The sequence below is a fragment of the Dermacentor andersoni genome, chromosome 2 (assembly GCF_023375885.2).
Source record: "Dermacentor andersoni chromosome 2, qqDerAnde1_hic_scaffold, whole genome shotgun sequence".
Lineage (NCBI taxonomy): Eukaryota > Metazoa > Arthropoda > Arachnida > Ixodida > Ixodidae > Dermacentor > Dermacentor andersoni.
In genome coordinates this window covers 68,029,436-68,049,535 of record NC_092815.1, presented here as the reverse complement: position 1 = coordinate 68,049,535, position 20,100 = coordinate 68,029,436, and the positions used below count along the sequence as shown (strand labels likewise).

General features: G+C 44.2%; 1 protein-coding gene across 3 annotated transcripts in view; it reads right to left on the bottom strand.

Annotated features, from left to right (window-relative positions):
• LOC126541926 (luciferin 4-monooxygenase-like) overlaps window positions 1-17,557 on the bottom strand; it is a 39,422-nt gene extending 21,865 nt beyond the window's left edge. Inside the window, exons 1-6 of one of the 3 annotated variants that reach the window (XM_055077017.1) lie at window positions 17,419-17,557; window positions 16,285-16,352; window positions 13,697-13,813; window positions 11,726-11,848; window positions 6,401-6,602; window positions 942-1,045 (exon numbers count right to left, since the gene is read on the bottom strand). In XM_055077017.1, the coding sequence (XP_054932992.1) occupies window positions 942-1,045; window positions 6,401-6,602; window positions 11,726-11,848; window positions 13,697-13,795 (528 nt within the window). In that variant the 5' untranslated portion in view covers window positions 13,796-13,813; window positions 16,285-16,352; window positions 17,419-17,557. Of the gene's footprint in view, window positions 1-941; window positions 1,046-6,400; window positions 6,603-11,725; window positions 11,849-13,696; window positions 14,214-14,241; window positions 15,002-16,284; window positions 16,353-17,418 lie in introns of those variants that run through there. The other 2 variants (XM_055077018.2, XM_050188898.2) reach the window with 2 other exon arrangements.
• Window positions 17,558-20,100: the final 2,543 nt, after the last annotated feature.

Here is a 20,100-nt window from a genome sequence, read left to right as displayed (position 1 = left end):
ACGTGACCCACGTGACCGTGCATTATACGGTGTCCAGGATTGGCCGTTTTGCCATGACACTGTACCCAGGGTCGGGGCACCGGCTATACCGGGTCCATCTTGGAGATAGTGCAAAGGGAAAGTGCGTTTTACTCGGCGAAAGACCGACCAAGCAGATGCGCCAAGACTCAAATCCTAGGAAAGTACGCACGGGTTTGCTTTATTGAAGTAATTGTGTTCTTAATGGCGTGTATTTGTTGCAATGAGAATATTTAGGTATTATTTGTTGTGTCACTGTGTAATTCCGAAGAAAACAAGGCCAGAAGCCAAGACACCGGTAATAATAGTAAAAATGGTAGTGCTGTTCTGCCTACGAGCTATTCGGCCAGGCAGCAACATCCAGCCACGGCCAGGAAAGTTCAGGAGTGTTCGCAAAGAAAGCTTCGCTTTAAAAAGTACCGAATCCGCGCTTTTATAAAGCACGCTTTGTGAGCGCGCTATGTGCATGCGCATGCCACCTAGTTCGCCACGCATGTGACCTTAAGAAGCGAGCCATATGGATAGTAAAACAGAGGTAGACACATCTATCCCTCTCTCTGCCGATGCCGGTTGAACAGCGCAGTGTATCTGCGCATCTACCCAGGTCACTTAGGTAGTAATTGCAACGTTTAAGCGCTCTTTCTTTGGTGTAATCACGTTCCATAAAATACAATCTGCCCCACTAGTTCGTCCTGTTGTATACTGATTTGTCAGATCGATACTCTGCTGACTTGGCAAGTTTGAATAATTTTTCCTTTATAAATCACAGATAACATCATACTGCCAAGCAACTACTTATATTCTGTATTATACAAAAGAAGGAGCTGCTTGGTTATATTCCTACTGCTTTATGGAAAACGCACGCGAGCTATGGAACAGGAACCAAGCTTGCCCCACAAAAGTCGTTTACAGTGTGCAATCACCTTGAGTTTCAGCTCCGGGAGCAGAGGAATTATTCTATCGGCTGTTCCCGAATCGATGAGGAGGTGCGTGATGTCCAGAGATTTGATGCTGGCCAGGTGCTCCGCTGCAAGGAAAGTGAGGCCACGGAACGAAGACAGCTATTTCGCACAAGAAAGTACTGAAGTGCTGACCACGTGTTCAGCCACTGGCGATCACTCAGGGCACTCAGGGCACCTCACTTACGAGGGGGCGCTGAAAAGTTCCTGGCTTTTCGCAGAAAGATTAGAGTCACAGTTTTGATAGTACACATTTATTCAACATATTCTGTCCTCAGACTGATGAAATTGTTACATCGTTGCTACAGCTCTTCTAGTCCATTTAAGAAAAAAATCTTGCGATAGATCGTCAAACCAGCTCTCAGCAGCATGTTTGACATCAACGATGTTGTCAAAATGTTGACCCTCAAGTTGTTTCTTCAAGTTAGGAAAGAGATGGTAATCGGAAGCGGGTATGGTGGAGAAATTGGAAACCCAGGGTCTTCAGTTTGGCAGCACAACATTGGACGTGTGCCAAGGCTCATTGTCCTGCTACAAAAGGATCCCTTTGTTCAACTTTTCCCGGCGTTTCATCTTTACTGTCTCCTTAAGCTGCTCCAGGAGACTGGCGTAGTACTCCACGGTTATACTATAGCCCTGAGGCAGAGAGTCTGCTTAAAAGACACCATTTTAATCCCAGGAAATGGTCGCTATGACGTTTATGGTCGATTTCTGGGTGCGGAACTTTTTCGGTCCTGGAGACCCACTGTGACGCCATTACTTTGACTGTTCCTTGGTTTATAAGTCATAAATATAGAGCCAAGTTTCATGCTCGGTCACTAACCTATGTAAAAAATCCTTTGTATCATCAAAATGTGCCAAAACAGCTCTGGATGCCTCAACTCGTGCCTCTTTCTGTTCACGGTTGAAATATTTTGGCACCCACTTCGCTGAAAGCTTGCATATGTGTAGGATATTGGTAGTAATGAAACCAACGCGCTCCCAGGAGATGCCCAGTGACTGTTCTATCTTTCTGGCGGATATTCGCCTGTCCTCAAGAATCAGCTTGTGGACAGCATCACTTGTTGCCGGATCTGTTGAGGTTGTGAGGCACCCTCTGCGGGGTTCATCTTCAAAGGTAAAATTCCCTGTCTTGATATGAGAAACCCAGGTTTTTACTGTGCTCTAGGAAGGGCACTCATCCCCTAATGTTTGTGACATCTCAGTGTTAATGTCCTTTGCAGACTTTCCCTGGAGACAAAAAAATTGTTTCGTGACGCCCCGTAACTCCGCAGGCGTGAAACTTCGTTGTACCCTGCCATCTCAGGTTCTGTCTGAAATTAAAATAGCTATGAAAATTAGACACAGCTCTAACTTTCACCATTGCTTAACAAGGTATCAAGCTTTTATATGGCACCATGTTTACGTCTGAATTTTAAATGCAAGGTGGCAAAACCAGGAGCTTTTCAGCACCCCATCGTAAAAGCACGCACAGCAGCGCTCTTGCACTACATGAATTTATGCATTGCCGGCCTATACAAGGCTATGTTCTCGGTTCTTCTACTTAAGAGAAATACTTTCTTTTCTTTTTCTTCTTTTTTTGAGAAACAGAGTTTTTGAGGAGCATAGCTGTTTTGTGGCTATTACTATTGGCATCGCGTAAATTAACCGAAAGCTGATTTGTCGTATAAAGGGTTGTCCAGCCTTAGGGGTGGCATGTAATTAGCATTCATTCTTATAACAGCTATATTTCGTTTGCTTGTTGGATAAAAAGCGCAGATTAGCTGGCTAGAGCAACGGCCTTCTGACCGACCTCTGTGCCTCTCTTATCATCAAATCTTTTCTGTCTCTTTCTTTTTCTCTCTCTCTCTCTTTCTTATGGGTAAAAATTCACTGATATAGCGCTTTGATGAGACATTTGTTAACGTGAGGTTGCTCCGCAAGCCTTCATTTCAAACTGAAGCTCATATGGGTGTTTTATTACTAATGACGTGTTTATAGCTGACGGCCCTGTGTTTGCCTCGGATTGCGCTTTCATGTGCTGCCATGTTAAACTACTCCTGTATCCTGTTCTTAAGAACGTTGTTGTTGTTGCCATTCAATTCAGCTACCGCATTTTTGAGGTATTTTGCTCCTTTTCAATCAAACATCGCGGTGGCATGACATATATATAAAAAGAACCGGAATTTACGGTTTGTCGAGGAGGAAGCTTGCGAGGGCTTTTCAGTTTGTTCGCCAGCTGAAGACAACAAACCTTTCTCATTTGGTACGTGATTAATGTTAAACATCCAGCGTGGTTAAAATTACGGAACTACGCGGCCGCTTCCGAGGTCGCCGCTTTCAATGAATATATCGACATTATTCTTTGACATCTTGCCGGCTTCCTGCAGTGTGTCAGTGGTGCAGATTTCTGCACACTTTGATATTCAGCGGCACGTGTATGTCTAGCGCTCCTTGTATTTTCTTTCCTTTTTTGCCATCAGTTCTCACGTATTCACACAAACCGATCACAAGGCATTTCTATTGACACTGTTGAACGTATGGTAACCTTGTAGCCATGATAATGTTCCGTAACACTGTATTACAAAACAATATTCGTCCAACCACATGCATTCGGGCACGATACAGTTTCACTCGGTTCTGATATGGATACTTGCTTTGTCTATAGACGCAAGACGAGTGACAGGGAAATGCTAGAAAAATAATCTCGGTATTCTCGAACATCATACCTCACTGGGTGACAGTTAATTTCCTTGCATAAACAATGTTATTTTGCGACACTTTCGTCGTCCTTTAAGGGACGTAATGAGCGGAACGAAACTAACAGACGTACCGTTCCTGAAGCGAAACTGCGCTGAGGAAGTGATTTAAACAAACAACAAAAGTTCGTTTGGGGCTCACTGCATAAACTGGCATAATTTTTCAACCGCAAAGTAACGCACTCGGGAATCTTAAATAATACTATTTAGGTCGGATTGCTGTTAGGTCAAAGGAAAACGCTTGATGTCAACTGTTGAAAAGCGCGATGAAATCAGACACGATCAACCGATGACCTTGTCGCATTGAAAAAGTATCGCAATAAGCTAACAAAAAACCTGTGACATGCACGCACAGTATGCTATTAATCTTTGCTGAACATTGAGTGTCGTCAACATAGTTTGCTATGGTCGAGGTTGAACACTCTCTTAAATCGAAGTCACTCACATAGGCCTTTAACGAAATTACATATTAATGGCAAAGACTTATGCGGTGTTAAACTCGCTGACGCATTTAATGATTTTTTCACAAGTATCGGTAAGACTCGGTCTCCATCCTCTCAGGCTAGTAACTACGTATGCGCTCATAATGACAGCACAATGTACCTTCATCCTGTAACACTGAATGAAGTTGCATCTGTTATAAAAGCCTCGAACAACAGCACCAGTTGTGACATTGACGGTATTCAAGTTGGCCCTATTAAACAAGTGGTTGACATTATTGCCCCAGTACTCGCTCATATTTTTAACACGTGCTTGCAATCAGCAATTTTTCCGGCTACTGTTATTTATAAAGAAGGGGATCGCAATGATCTGGGAAATAACAGGCCGGTATCCATTCTACCAGTGTTTTCAAAAGTGTTTGAAAAAATTTTGTGTTCAAGGATGACAAACTTTATTGAAAAACGTAACTTGTTAACACCACATCAATACGGCTTCCGTAAGAACAAATCAGTCGAGTTAGCATTACTAGAACAGAAAGGATATATACTAAGAGAGTTTGAGAACAAAGCAATAGTTGTTGGTATTTTCGTAGACTTTTCTAAAGCATTTGATTTAGTTGAGCATAATATTTTGTTGGGGAAATTACAATATTATGGGATACGAGAAAAGTCTTATAAAATCCTACCTTTCCAACAGAGCACAATTTGTTAAAATAAATACTTTTACTTCGAAAGCCAGGACTGTCCATTGCGGAGTGCCCCAGGGAAGTATTTTAGGCCCTATACTTTTTAATATTTATATTAATGATATCGTCAACATTAACCCTCAGGCAAGATTTAATATCTATGCAGATGACACCAATATTTTTTCGCCGGTAATGATATTCATTCTTTTATTAAACAATATAACAGTACAATGAAATCTTTAGAGGAATGGTCGAAACTTAATTTAGTGAAGGTAAATGAGAGCAAAACGAAAGCAGTTATATTAAGGCCGAAAAACAAACATATACCTCCGCATAAAGATATTAAAGCAAACTCGCGAAGTATTGAATAGTCTAGAATTTCAAATGTTTGGGTGTCATCTTTTCCGCGAACCTGCCTTGGGATAACCATGTCAAAAATGTTGTAATCAAATTGGGCCATATAACAGGTGTAATAGGCCGTTTAAGGTATATTCTTTCTACACGCATCAAACTCTTGTTATATAATTCCCTTTTTTCTTCACACTTGAACTATTGTCTGTGGGGAAACACGACATCCAACAATCTAGAGCATATTTACTTACTACAGAAAAAAATATCTCCGACATACATATAATACTCCCTACACTGCATCGACAATAACCATATTCATGAACACCAGTGTAATTCCAGCGTATAGTCTGTACAAATATCGATTAAGTCACGTCTATAAGGCGGAAGTCTATAAGAATATTTTCAATCTGCATAAACTCGCCCGATTGCAAACTAGAGCACCAAATTATATCACAAGACACTTCGAAGACTGGACAGTACCGACACCACGGTCAAACGATGGGAAATAGTGCCTGAGGTATACATTACCCACACTCCTAAATTATTACAATTCGGTTCGTTTCAATCTTTTCTCTTCGTCTCTAAATGAACTCTGGCTGATGCATGCCATGCCATGCACCATGCCAGATTGATGGACTCCAACGGACGATGTGTGTGCGCTGTGCTATGTGCTCTCTCTCCCTCTCCCTCTCCCCCTTCCCCATCTTTATCTCCCCCATCCCTCTCCCATGTGTAGGGTAGCAAACCGGTTAATCTAAGCTGGTTAACCTCCCTACCTTTCCTTCTCCACTTTTTCCTTCCTTCCTTTTCCTTGTGTGGCCATTTCTATGTGTATTTTTCCATTAACGCTCTTCGTGACGTTTGAGTAATATATATGATGTGCAATATTATGTATGCACGGTATACATGTGTATATTCTGAATGTATGAAAGAATGCGATGCTGCCGCTGCCCAACTGAGGGATGGTGGACTTGTCAAGCTGTCCAATGGACAGCTTTTTCTTTCCGCCACCCCCCATCTGTACCTTACAAGGTGGAAACAAACTTTCATTTCATTTCACATCTCGAAGTGGACAGCGATCGACAAAAGAGGAATGTAGGCCCTGGACCAACCTTCCTCTAGACATACGTTTGATGTGCTCAGTTCTGGTACTCGATACGCATAATCGGGGGCCATATTGCAGCCGGCCCACAGCGCGCACAGCATACCTTGCGTGAAGTCTCCGGCGAGGATGACCGTGGCTCCAGTGAAGATTGCGGCGCACAAAACGACCAGGCCATCGACGCTGGAACTGCAGAAGCGCGCGTAGACGCGGTCTCCCCTGCCGAGACCCAGAACTTGCATGCCAGCCGCGCACGATCGAAAGCGCTGCAGCAACTCGACGTGGGATATCGGCTTTTCACGGTACAGCTGAAGAGTGAAATAAAATGGCAGAAATAAAACGGCGGCTCGGTTGGTCTAGTTAGGTTGATGCGCACATCAAAACAGTGGAAGAAATAGTGCGAAGCGAACATAGGCAGGGACTGTATAGAAGGTTGACAAATTAAAATAAATTATGGGGTGTTATGTGCCAAAACCACCATCTGAAGATGAGGTACGCCGTAGTGAGGGACTCCGAGTTAACTTTGACTACCTGGAGTTCTTTAACGTGCAGCTAAACCTAAGTACACGGGCGTTTTTACATTTCACCCATTATCGAAATACGACCGCTGTGGCCGCGATCTGATCCTGCGATCTCGTGCTTAGCAGCGCAACACCATAGCCACTAAGCGACCACGGCGGGTTAGAACGTTCACAGGCACGGACGCTGAATGTCTACGGGAATACACGAAGTTCACCTGCAGTATTTTTATGCCAAATGGAATGTCTTTCTTCACATACTGTTCACACACAGTTTAAGGAAGTACAATGCACATTGCAGCATGTGCAGTTTGCGTAAAAAGTTTACGGACCAAGAAATCTCAGAAAAACCTTGAATATCCTAGAAGTTTGCAACTGTAACCAGTAAAACCGTACCACACTATACAGCGGTGAATCGCTGAACAAAATTCTATCGTTAACTTGTTCGGCGAGGCGTTTGTTCAGCGACCTATCTTTTAATAATTTATTATGGGAAATCTACTATTTCGCTTTCGAACCTTGTTTAATCATGCGCAAACGCACAGAAGAAAAAAATCCCACGTTAGAAAAAATCGTCAGTGTCGGAAATTGTCATCACCGAGAAAGGGCGATGTTTGATATCCAGAGAGAGGTTTTGGAGCAAGGGGTACTATTTACACTAAGGTTTACAATCAAGGCTGCAGGTTTAGAAACACTTCGTAGTTCAGTCTGAGTCAGTCTAGAAAATAGGGACCAGGGAAATACTCAGAGAGCAAGGCGAGACGAAAGCGAAGCTAGGGAAAGTGACTGTCTGGGAACATGGAAGCTCATGAAACACGCAGATGCAATTACCTACTGATGCGCCTGTTTCATTCCGAGAAAATGGCTTCGCTCTACGAGCTAGACATCATGAGCAAGCCCAAGTTCGCTCTCTGAAATGCTCGCAGAGCAAGGCATCACTGTATTTGCGCATTATACAGGCTGGAAATTTAATGCGAGGCTTCGTGCCCAGACTGCGGAAATATTAAGCTTTTGACACAAGAGTGTTATCTGACGAGCTGCAGCGAAAATCTGTCCCACGCACGTACGTCACGCAATCATCATCACGGAAATTTCTTGGTAATCTCGCGAGATGGCGCTGCTTTGCCGTTTTGCTGCCGGCACCCACCCATGCCACCAACCATGAGATAATCTCATGGATGGTGGCAATGGAAACGAAACCTGCTATGAGTAACTACTTAAGAGGAAAAAAAAAAAAACAAGCGAAATCAGGAAAGAAAAAAATTTATGGTAACTCAAATGGAAGGTCATTACTTTTCGAAGCGAAATCAGGTTGCCTGAGAACATGCACTTATAAAGCGAGATACAAGGAAGAAGAAGCACGTGCTTGCTGCGGTAAAGCTAGGGAAACGACGGATGTCTTGTTAGAATGTGAAGACGTTTGCCCAGTGGTCGACTTAGGCACCTCTGGCCTCCTTGAATCCCATGGGTACAGTGAGAGCAGGGGGAAAGTAAACATGTCCGCAATACAAATTAGTAAGAGGCGATTGGAAAAGGGGCGGGAGAAGAGTCAGCAAACAACAAATAACGGAGGCGTACAAAGTCAAAGTTCCAAATAGGGGTTCAGAAAGTTTGGTGATGGGAATTCTTCGTGTTTAGTTTCGTTTTCTTTTGTTTTCTTTTTTGAACATAGGTGTTTAACATAGGTAGGACATTTAGTAGGCAATATAATGACAAGAGCTTGGTGGCGCAATCCACTGTCCCGTTTCAACGGGGACACTCGAAGCATCCATCCATCCATCCATCCATCCATCCATCCATCCTGAGGCGGTTGGAGCTGAAATAGGAACGGTCACAAAACTTTGGGACAACAGGGATGGGGGATGGAGTGGTCGCCTGATGAGGGGGAGGAGGAGCGGTTGGAAAGGGGAGGGTGGAGGGAAACGGGGCCCCCGGCCTGCTGAGGTAGCTTGCTTTTCACCGCATGCTCACCTTCACCCATAAATAAGCGAACTGGCCGAACGCGAGTCTGCTCCCCTTTTAACATGCCTATGGGAGCGGATGCGCGATGCCTCCGTATCTCTAACGACGCAATGTCGCCTCGTACGCACTCACCGTCGCGTCGGATATACCTAAAGCACCTTCATGAGTTTACGCTTTTAGTTGTATGGAAGGACGTTAGATATACCTATGACGCCTTGTAGGCTTCAGGGTGCTGTTCACGCTGCGAAGCAGCACTAGTCTCGCGTGCTTGTTATCGCTGTCATCTTTTGGTCCTTCGAGCGAAACTGTAATTAATAAAAAAAAACTGAGCACAATTTTCGGACTTGTACTTGTGAATGTGCAATGAAGTTGCCGCTGCTTCTTAGAATACATATTTCACTTTCGTGTTATGACCGATTCCTTTGAAAGACGGATCAACCAATTTTAGTTTTGTTGGTCCCACTGCCTTAAACCTTTGGCATTGACTGCACGTGCTCTACATGATACTCTGCAAGCTATGAGACGTTTTAATACATTTCAGTCACAAGTCAGGCGTGCATTACACCGCACCACAAGAATAACGGCAGGCAGGAATAATTATTTTCATTGGCTGAACAACACGATACATGTTACCATGTTAAAGTGTGTTTGCGTAAGTGATAACAAATTTATCAGGATATAAAAAAAAAAGGAAAGCACACCGAGCGCACACGCGTGGACCGCACCCTCCATCCGGTGTATATTCAGATTTTTATCGCAGGTGAATTCGCTACCCCCGTTTCCTCTTTCAAGAGCCTCGATATTGCCAGCTACTCAACAATAGATCATATTCACACTATCAATCAGGTGATAGAGAAATGTGCGGAATATAACCAACCATTATATATAGCTTTCATTGATTACGAGAAAGCGTTTGATTCAGTCGAAACCTCAGCAGTCATGGAGGCATTGCGGAATCAGGGTGTAGACGAGCCGTATGTAAAAATACTGAAAGATATCTATAGCGGCTCCACAGCCACTGTACTCCTCCATAAAGAAAGCAACAAAATCCCAATAAAGAAAGGCGTCAGGCAGGGAGATACGATCTCTCCAATGCTATTCACAGCGTGTTTACAGGAGGTATTCAGAGACCTGGATTGGAAAGAATTGGGGATAAGAGTAAATGGAGAATACCTTAGTAACTTGCGCTTCGCTGATGATATTGCCTTGCTTAGTAACTCAGGGGACCAACTGCAATGCATGCTCACTGATCTGGAGAGGCAGAGCAGAAGGGTGGGACTAAAAATGAATCTGCAGAAAACTAAAGTAATGTTTAACAGTCTCGGAAGGGAACAGCAGTTTACGATAGGTAGCGAGGCACTGGAAGTGGTAAGAGAATACATCTACTTAGGACAGGTAGTGACTGCTGATCCAGATCATGAGAGTGAAATAATCAGAAGAATAAGAATGGGCTGGGGTGCGTTTGGCAGGCATTCTGAGATCATGAACAGCAGGTTGCCATTATCCCTCAAGAGAAAAGTGTATAACAGCTGTGTGTTACCAGTACTCACGTACGGGGCAGAAACCTGGAGGCTTACGAAAAGGGTTCTACTTAAATTGAGGACGACGCAACGAGCTATGGAAAGAAAAATGATAGGTGTAACGTTAAGGGATAAGAAAAGAGCAGATTGGGTGAGGGAACAAACGCGCGTTAATGACATCTTAGTTGAAATCAAGAAAAAGAAATGGGCATGGGCAGGACATGTAATGAGGAGGGAAGATAACCGATGGTCATTAAGGGTTACGGACTGGATTCCGAGGGAAGGGAAGCGTAGCAGGGGGCGACAGAAAGTTAGGTGGGCAGATGAGATTAGGAAGTTTGGAGGGTCAACATGGCCACAATTAGTACATGACCGGGGTAGTTGGAGAAGTATGGGAGAGGCCTTTGCCCTGCAGTGGGCGTAATCAGGCTGATGATGATGATGATGATGATGATGATATTGCCATCTTGTTTTGCACTCACGGCACCAGACATCGTTTATATTGCTCTAAAAAAAACTGCAGAGCCTGCAGCGCGTACATCATTTCTCATCGCAGGTGTTTAGTGCAAAGCATGGGGACGATCGCTATACGTTACTGGCGACACTCTGAACTCTGCTTTTCTTTGTGTAAGAGACACCTGCGAGCAATATGGGCAAGCGGAACATCAGACGAAATGTGTTCTATTTGTGACGTTTGACCTTTGCGTGCTATACGAGCCAAATAAACGACAAATAGTTCACGAAATAGATGATTGTGGGACCATAGTGACAGTTTCACAAAAAAGCTATTAAGGTCTTTCGCGCTTCCTGATTAGGATGAGGAGGTGAAGTATTGCTAGCTGCAGGTGGGCCATACCCTGCCAACGCTGCCGGTAACTGCTCCACTTGAGCTCCACGTGTCAAGAGCGGTGGAGTCTAAAACCCGTCACAGCCTCTGCAGAGAAGACTAATGGCGAGGACAGATTTGAACCAGGTCGCAACAAGCTGCCGCACCATCAATTCCACCTCGCCCTGCTGCTCCGCACACACGGGCGGAGCTCCAAATCGGAACATCTTTTTCCTAAACAACAACAACAACAACAACAATGTACATCGTATGTAACACTCCCGATACGCTGGTTGATTGTTTCAGTGACTGACTGGTAGGCTAATGAGTCGTGGAAAAGGAAAGCTTGCGGCGGCTTGAGTAACCGCCGTCTCTCTAGAGGCTCGTGCCTGAATATAGAATGTTGCCTTTGAGGGTAGGAGGCGGGGGAGAAAATGAGGCAGGGAAGAAGAGAAAATTTGGTAACTGTGGACACGATCACATACAAGTTGATGCTCCGGGCACCACACCTTGCGTATGTTTGCGGGAGTAAAAGGACGGCATCAAGCATGGAATTAGCAGCTTGTCTGAGACAGAAGATGAGGTGGTCGTCTGGGCAAACTTACAATCGCTGCCTTGTCTCCGCTTTTCAGCATTCGCTCGGCAAGGAGGGCGAACAGTGAGCTCGATGGAACGTGGACGTCCGGATAGGGTGAGTGGATGACACCATCCTTTATCATCGCCTTCACCTGTCATGGGCAAATCAGTCAAACGCTGTTGACGAGCCAGGAGAGCGCGACTAACTCCGGTTGTCGCAATTTCGCGTTCTACCGTTTGCAAAGTTCTTTATTTAGCCAGGATTTTAATATCGTGTCTGCTCTTGCATGGCATAAACATGTTAGCATGTCGGCAACACTCGTTTGGTAAATGAAGCTCTCTACACTGGGAGTCTCTTACTGTCTGGTCTGGCCGCAAACTCTCCGAGCAATTTCGATGAGTCGCTATGTCGTATGCGGTTCTCTGCTATCCCGTGGATCAAAGTACATCTGGCACTTGTATACCTATCACTGCTTCGCCGTAGACTGTCCAATTTCATGCCAATTGCGCAAATATGGCACCTCTCCGAACTTCCAAGTTTGCAACATTCTCCATTCTCCAACGTTGCCTGCCACCACGGTGTTTGTTCTCAAGGTAATCTAGTCTAACGACTCCTGGCATCAAGACACCTGGCATCAAAGTTTGTTCTCGATCCGTTCCGTTTTTACAGGCGTGCGTCCAGCGCGAGGCGGAGACGCGTGATGTAAGCAAACAGCTAGCGACGTCGTAATGCGTTACGCCGGAGGGAGTATTCAGTTTGCAATCCGAGCGGCTAACGGGAAACACGGGCGGCTCAGTGGCGCATCGTCCAAAGCGAAGAGGTCTTCGCTTCGCGGCCTGCGCTCCGCCTCCGGCTATGTAAACGAGACGCACAGCGGGAGCCAACCGTGCCTCTGTGTATTTCACAGCACGTCTTCTCGTCATGAGATGTATACAAAAATGAGCTTGCCTCGGGTAACACTGTAAAGTTCGAATTTCTGGAAAGCGGGAACGAAGCTTGTTAACGGCACCTTCGCGAAAAATTATGGCGCACATTTTACGCGCTGGGTGATACAATAAAGCTGCGCTAATGAGCTTCGCACCGCCGCGGTGCTGCATCATATTGACGCGTGTATTCTATGCAGACGACGACGACGATGGGAGCACTAACGGACTCCGCCTATAGTGGGTCAGAGAGAGATTGGTTGATGACGAAGAAGACGTGTCTCTGCTCTGTTTGTTTTTGAACAGATTGTCCTGTTCGCGAAGAACGTCTCCCTGTGTTCTGTCCGCGTTGTACCGCGACAATATTACAAAACGTTTGTAACTTATGTTGCGGAATACGCGCTGCAGCCATGTTTACCGCAGTATATGTTTGCTGTACGACGACACGTGCGATTCCATGGACGTCTGAATACGAGAAGCGAGTTCTTTCTTGGCTGGTAAATAGCGTCCAACAGGCTTTCCGAAAAGATCGCGCAGCTTCTATTTGGATGTGTCCCACGTCGTGAGGCCGGATTCGTGCGTGTCAAACCATACCTTCGTGGTTCCTCGTAAGAAAAATATAACATTAGCCAGCATAAGTATGGGATCCCACCTGTTGTGGTTGCTGACGCGTTCGTACCACGTACGTGAGCAATATAGACACCCATGCATGACACGTAGCTCAAATGATTAGACTCGGAATAGTATAAGTAAAAAAAACAACTATTTAGTCGTTTCAACCAGCAAACGGTTGCTTGTGCCGCTGCGTTTATGAATGCTTGTGTAAAAAAAAAACGTCATTCCTGTGATTTCTGTGAATGCGGACTGTGCGACATTTAAGTGTTGTCATGCGCGGAAATATGAGATGGTTAAAACTGTAAACAGTATGGGACGGCATCCCATCTTCGAGTCGATATCAACTTCCTCTAAAAGCGCTTCCATCGCTAACGAGAGAATGCAAGGTAGTCTCTCATTAAGGAAACAAAGAAATATGAAATCAAGGTCACTGATGAAGGCGCTTTAATTACGTTGCTTACCGTTGTCTTCTTAACGGGAAAACTGCCTGCATCGCAGCGCGACGTTTCACTGATCTCCGTATGCGGCTTGCCGGTTTCCACACACCGTTGTGCACTCATGGCAGGCACAATGGGGACCTGAGAGTTTAGTAATAATTATTATTAGCGTGACATTATTACTGTTCGCGCACATTAGCCCAACAGCCCATGAACACCACACAGTAGTGAAAGGTCAGCAGGCTAGCAGGTGTCTGCTGAAATGGATAGCTAGAACCCACCCACTTGAATAAAATAAAATAAAGGAATAAAAACCGATCATTGAGGAATAACAACACACCGTATCACACGCAAACAGGGCAGTAACGCTTTAAACACTAGAGTAGATTACGATGGCACAAAAAAATTCCCTTTGTTGGCCTCCCGCCTAGTTGTAACCATATGTTTGGGGTAATAACAACTGCGCGAGCGAGTTATGGTGGCGTGAGGTGGCATCCGCGACAAACAAATCACAGCGCAAGTTAGTTGTCGTTACGGACTCCTTACAAGCAAATGAAAATTTTACTTACTCAGGTTCAAGGCGTGCGACGCAAGTGCAGTATTTTCTCGATGCCTGCTTTGAACCGTCGCTGCGGCGCCGAGTGCATATACAGAGCGCTTTTTGGTCTCTGTGGAGTACTGTTCTCTGAATGCCTGCTTTTCTAACTTTCAGTTTTTTGTTTTGTTTTTTGCCAACTAGCTTCCGCAATGCCAGCTTGGCATTGGTACCAGGTGGCACCAGGTGCTCCCTCTGTAGAAGGTAACGATGATCAGCACTCTAGTAAGCAGATTCGAGGCCTTGTTTCCAGCGGACGTGCGATGGAGCACATTTTGACCTGGAATTGCACTACGGCTTTTTGGTTTGGCCGCATTTTCGCATGTTTTTTGACACAGCTTCAACCGGAAACTACTCAGATGGATGAATCACTTCATGGGTAGAGAAAATAGATCTAACTTTTATATTTAGGCGTGACGCGTACAAATAATTTAAAGCGTTAGCAGTCTCATTCACAATTCGGGTCCACTGGGAGATAGACTGACATATCGACAGCGAACCGAGTTTCGGAAAATTGCTAGCTCTAGCAGAAGGCAGCGTATCTTTCTTAAACAATAACAGAGTTTTGAAAAATCGCCTGTGACGAGAAAAAGAACATAATAGAAATAAGCATATGCTCATAAAAATGAAGTGACACTCAAAGCAAAACTATAGCGGGGAGCGCAATCATTGAAAGGTGATATATGGGTTACGCGCGTCAGTTATTTACACGTGACTCATCGTACGAACCAACGTAAATGGGGGTGTTCGCGTACATTCCGGAATATACATTACTATTCTCTTCGCGCTCGAAATCTGATTAGGCAAGATTATGTCGTCATAGAATCGGCAAAGACATTCGAGAATGTTCTGATACGTAAGTGAAGGTGCGCCTTGCGCCGAGCACTAAATTTGTAACACTGTTTAGTCGGCAAAAAATGGTTACCGGGAAAAAATAAGCAACGTACGCTTGTCGTCGTCGTCGTCGTCGTCGTCGTCGTCGTCGTCCTCCTCCTCCTCCTCCTCATCATCATCATCATCATCGTCGTCGCCGTCTTTATTATTATTATTATTATTATTATTATTATTATTATTATTATTATTATTATTATGCGAACGCTGCATACTGATGCCTTTGCGGAAAATTTCTGCTCTGTATTTGGTGTAAGAGAGAGAGAGAAATAAATTTTATTCCTAGACCAGGCTTCTTGAGCCCAAAGGTGGGTGAATGCTTTTACCTCAAGCAACATTCCTTAAGGAAGGGATGTTGTTGGGCTAGTCGGTTCATAGATTCAGCAAAAGCTTTGAGCGTCTTTTGAGGTTGAGTGTCTGGTGTCCGCTAGCTACTCTCATCACTGAATTTGCAGTACATCCGAGAGACTGCTTCAAAAACTAATGTCACTAGAAAGGAAAGAGCAACTCTTGAACCAAAAACCACCTTTTGTCATGTCATATTTGCATTGTATATCCCATAACATTAAGAAGGCTGCAGAAAGATGTGGAATTCGCGTCGTTTCTTTCAGCGCCTTGGAAACTTGACAAAGTGCACTCACTACAGACTAATGCAAAAGAAGTGTGTAGCACATGCAAGAAGAACCATCAGAACGAGTTCACTAAATGAATCTGTATTGTTATCTACGAGATACCTATGTCGTGCGGCCTGTCCTACATAGGTCAAACTGGCCGCTGTTTCAATGAGCGTGCACAGGAACATCAGCGATCCATGCGCAACGGCACAGACAGTAATCTGCCCTTGCACTGCAAGAGATGTGACAGTAAAAGCTGGAACACACTAAATTCCTTTCAAAGGTAAAATAAATACAAAAACAGAAAGGGAAGTCCTCGAGGCATTCCACATCGCTAAAAGAGTTGACAACTGCGTTAGCTCACTTTCTTTATCCCTATTAAGGAAGGAAATTGAATTCTTAGATGAGCACATTAAGGCTATCCCATCCTCTTAAAGCATACGTGGCCTTGCTATTTTTCGGGACTGCCTCGTGCACAATTTGATCACGATTGTTCCTTGTTTTTCTATTACCTTTTTATGAGGGTGAGCTTGAAATTCCCCTCCTCCAGTGCACAACTTCTGCAGGCTTGGAGTGACGCCTGTCACCGGCAAAAGATGCCGAAAGCGAGTGAGGCTATACTGATCCAGGTACAACCAAATTAGGGGTCCTATAACGTAAAACTATTCCAATATGTTTTTATTCCAATCTCCTGACGTCAAATGTGCGTAACCGCCAACGCAAGCACCGGGCGGTCACCCGCAGGGTTGTCTGAACAGACCAATCAAGCGCTCTCCTCGTTCATAGGAGGTGAGCTTCGTTTGCTTGAAAAACGAATAGCATTGCCTACACTGAGCGGCTTGTCTTATCTAATTGGCTAACAAGAGGCGAGGAGCACGCTCAAGGGGAGAGGGATTCGATAGGGCCGTGCCACTGCACTGAAAGTCCATAACCGGATGAAGAAGGTGGTGCCGGCGTCTGCGATTGGTCCGCTTTCCCTTACTTGGCTTGCGGTGTCTAGACGAAAATCGCGACGGCATGCAACGGAAGCTTAAGAATGACGCTAAAACGGATCCTCAGCAAAGAAGAGTTGGCAGAACGAGGTCGTAAACGTACCGAAAGTGCTTCGAAAACGTTACACGGCCACGCAAAAAGTTTTATTATTCGCAAATAAATCCATGCTCTCCGGCAGGTGCGAGTACCCAGCGCCTGAGCGATCGGCGGCAACCATCTTTTATTCCTTTCGGAACGGGGCAACCTGCGGCTTTTCAGAGAAAAATTCAGTTTTGTTCGGCATATTAATGCATCTATAATGAGTACACGTCACTTTGACGCGGTAAGTTGTTGCGGTTTTCTGACGTCGCGTGACAGGCAGGTGAAGTGGGTGCAGCCCGAAAACTTTTGACCAATATCCGAGGGCTAATGGCGAAAAGGTGTCGAATCAGAAATAACTGTTTTTCTTTTTTTTGTCAAATCATGCATAATCAGTGTGTACACATCATATCAGATGGGGAGCTATCGCGGTTTTCGTGACGTCGCGTGACAGACAGGTGAAATGGGGGGTGGTCCAAAACGTTTTTGACCAATCGCGGAGGGCTGATTACAGAATTGGAATAGAAAAGTTTGGAATAGTTTTACGTTATAGCACCCTAGGAAGGCGCACAAACCTTCAAACAAGACACTGCCTCACCGGATCAGGAATCGGCCTCCCTGGTGCAGTATTCGGCCACCCCCTCTCTAAGGATAGCTTCAATTAACCAATGGCCCTCAGACCCCAGCAGCTGCGGAGCACCTGACCAAGGCGGCGGTCAGACCTGTAACGCAGCAGAGGGAGTTAAGAATCTCTGGATCCGGACAGGCCAGCAATGGAAACTGATCCTTGCAACGTTTAACACCCGAACCCTCTCGAGTGAGGCTAGCTTAGCAGGAATCTTTGAGGAATTATCAGACATTGTTTGGGATATCATTGGCCTTAGTGAGATTAGAAGAACTGGTGAGGCTTATACATTGCTGAATAACGGACATGTCCTTAGAGGTCTCCTAGATAAGAAGCAATACGGGGTAGGATTCCTAGTCCATAAGGACATACCGGGCAACATTGACGAATTCTACAGCATTAATGAGAGGGTAGCTCTAGTCGTAATCAAACTTAATAAGAGGTGTAGGTTAAAGGTAGTACAAGCCTACTCTCCAACATCCAGTCACGATGATGAGGAAGTAGATCAGTTTTATGAAGATGTTGAATTAGCGATGAGAAAAGTGCAAACTCAATACGCTGTAGTAATGGGTGACTTCAATGCAAAAGTGGGGAAAAAGCAGGCTGGTGGACAAGCAATTGGCAACTATGGCGTCGATTTTAGGAACGCTAGAGGAGAGATGCTGGTAGAATTCGCAGAAAGGAATAAGCTTCGAATAATGAGCACCTTTTTCAGGAAGCGTAGCAACAGAAAGTGGACCTGGAAAAGCCCTAATGGTGAAACAAGGAATGAAATTGACTTCATGCTTTCTGCTGATCTCAGCATAGTGCAGAATGTAGAAGTGATAGGTAGGGTAAAGTGCAGTGATCATAGGTTAGTGAGGGCTAGGATTTACCTCAATTTGAAGAGAGAAATAGCTAATGAATAATAATAATAATAATAATAATAATAATAATAATAATAATAATAATAATAATAATAATAATAATAATAATAATAATAATAATAATAATACTTTATTTCACAAAGTCACAAAAAAGCAGCGTACATAACAGGCCTGCCAAAGCCACACAGGGCTTGAGCGGCAGTGCCTAGCAGGCAGCGGAACAAGCACTTACTCAACTGACATGTACATTTCACATTTAAAGTAGTATATGAGGAAAAAAAAATTAAGAAGCAAAAAAAAATAACTAATGATTCCCTGAGGCGACTAGTCAAATTGCCTGAGTGCCTTTTTTAACTTGTATTTTGTTCGAGCGCGTAAGGCGGTTTGAGACAATTTGTTAAAATATACAGGAACATAGTAGTCTCGTATTCTCCTGCCATATATTGTACAACGCCTGGGTACGAGGTAAAGATTCTTAGGCCGCAAACAACGTGAGGGAACGTACTTCACCCTGAAATTACTTTCCCAGAAATGTTTTAGCACAACAGTTTCCAGCAGTAGTTGATTAAAGTCTGGCATAAATAAGGTTTTGAAAACGTCACTTTTCTCTTGAAGATATAAATCATAGCTGATGTTCTTTAGTATAGAACGGAGAATGGAGTTGACCCTAGTTTGCCAACGAATTGCACAATGACCATAAACTGTTATGCCGTACCTTAATACACTATAACACAACGCATGTACCACAACTTTTCGAACAGAGAGGGGCATATAATATCTCAAACTGTAAAGCACACAAGATACCGCACGAAGTCGTTTGCATACATAATCTAAGTGGGGGTTCCAGGAAAGATCACTGTCAAAGTACAAACCGAGGTATTTTACAGAAGTCACATAATCTAAAGGTTTACACAGACATGGAGAACACATTGAATTGTGTAGTACAAACGGGTAAGCAATGTCTATTTTTTTGAGAGGATTGTGAAAACAAATGTTTTGTCTTTGACGTGTTAATATTGATTAAGTTAGCACAAAACCAGTCCATAGCCTTAGTAGCCATTGCATGTAAGGAAGTAATAGCATGCCTAAAGTTTGTTGATTGAGCTATAATGACAGTATCATCTGCATACTGATACAATCCTACAGGTACCATATCAGCAAGGTCATTCACATAAATATTATATAACAGTGGACTGAGTATAGACCCCTGGGGGACACCAGATTTTATTACAAGGAAATCACTTTTAGCCAGCCCTAGTGAAACCTGCTGGTGCCTGTGATGCAGATAGTTTTCCAGAAGCGTCAGGAATGTGCCACGAAATCCTAATATTGAAAGCTTGGTTAATAGAATACCATGACTCACGCAATCGAAAGCTTTGCTGACGTCAAGGAGGACGGTACATACGATCTGATTGCGTTCGAAAGACAAGTTCAACACGTCAGAGAGATCTTCAAGAAGCGATTGGGTACCTTTTCCGGGGATGAAACCATACTGGGAAGAGGATAAAATCCCGCGTTTATCCAAGAAACTTGTCATTGTTAGTAATAAATGTTTTCCGATACTTGAGATAAGCAGGGCAACACAGAAATTGGGCGATAGTTTTCTGTTCTATTATGTGCTCCTCCCGTATAAAGTGGAATTACTACAGCAGTTTTCATATTTAATGGGACTGTACCACTGGAAATGATATTGTTAAAAAGCGACAGCAACACATCCTTGATGACACCAAAGAAGGCACGCAGGTCACTTACGTGAATTCCATCTA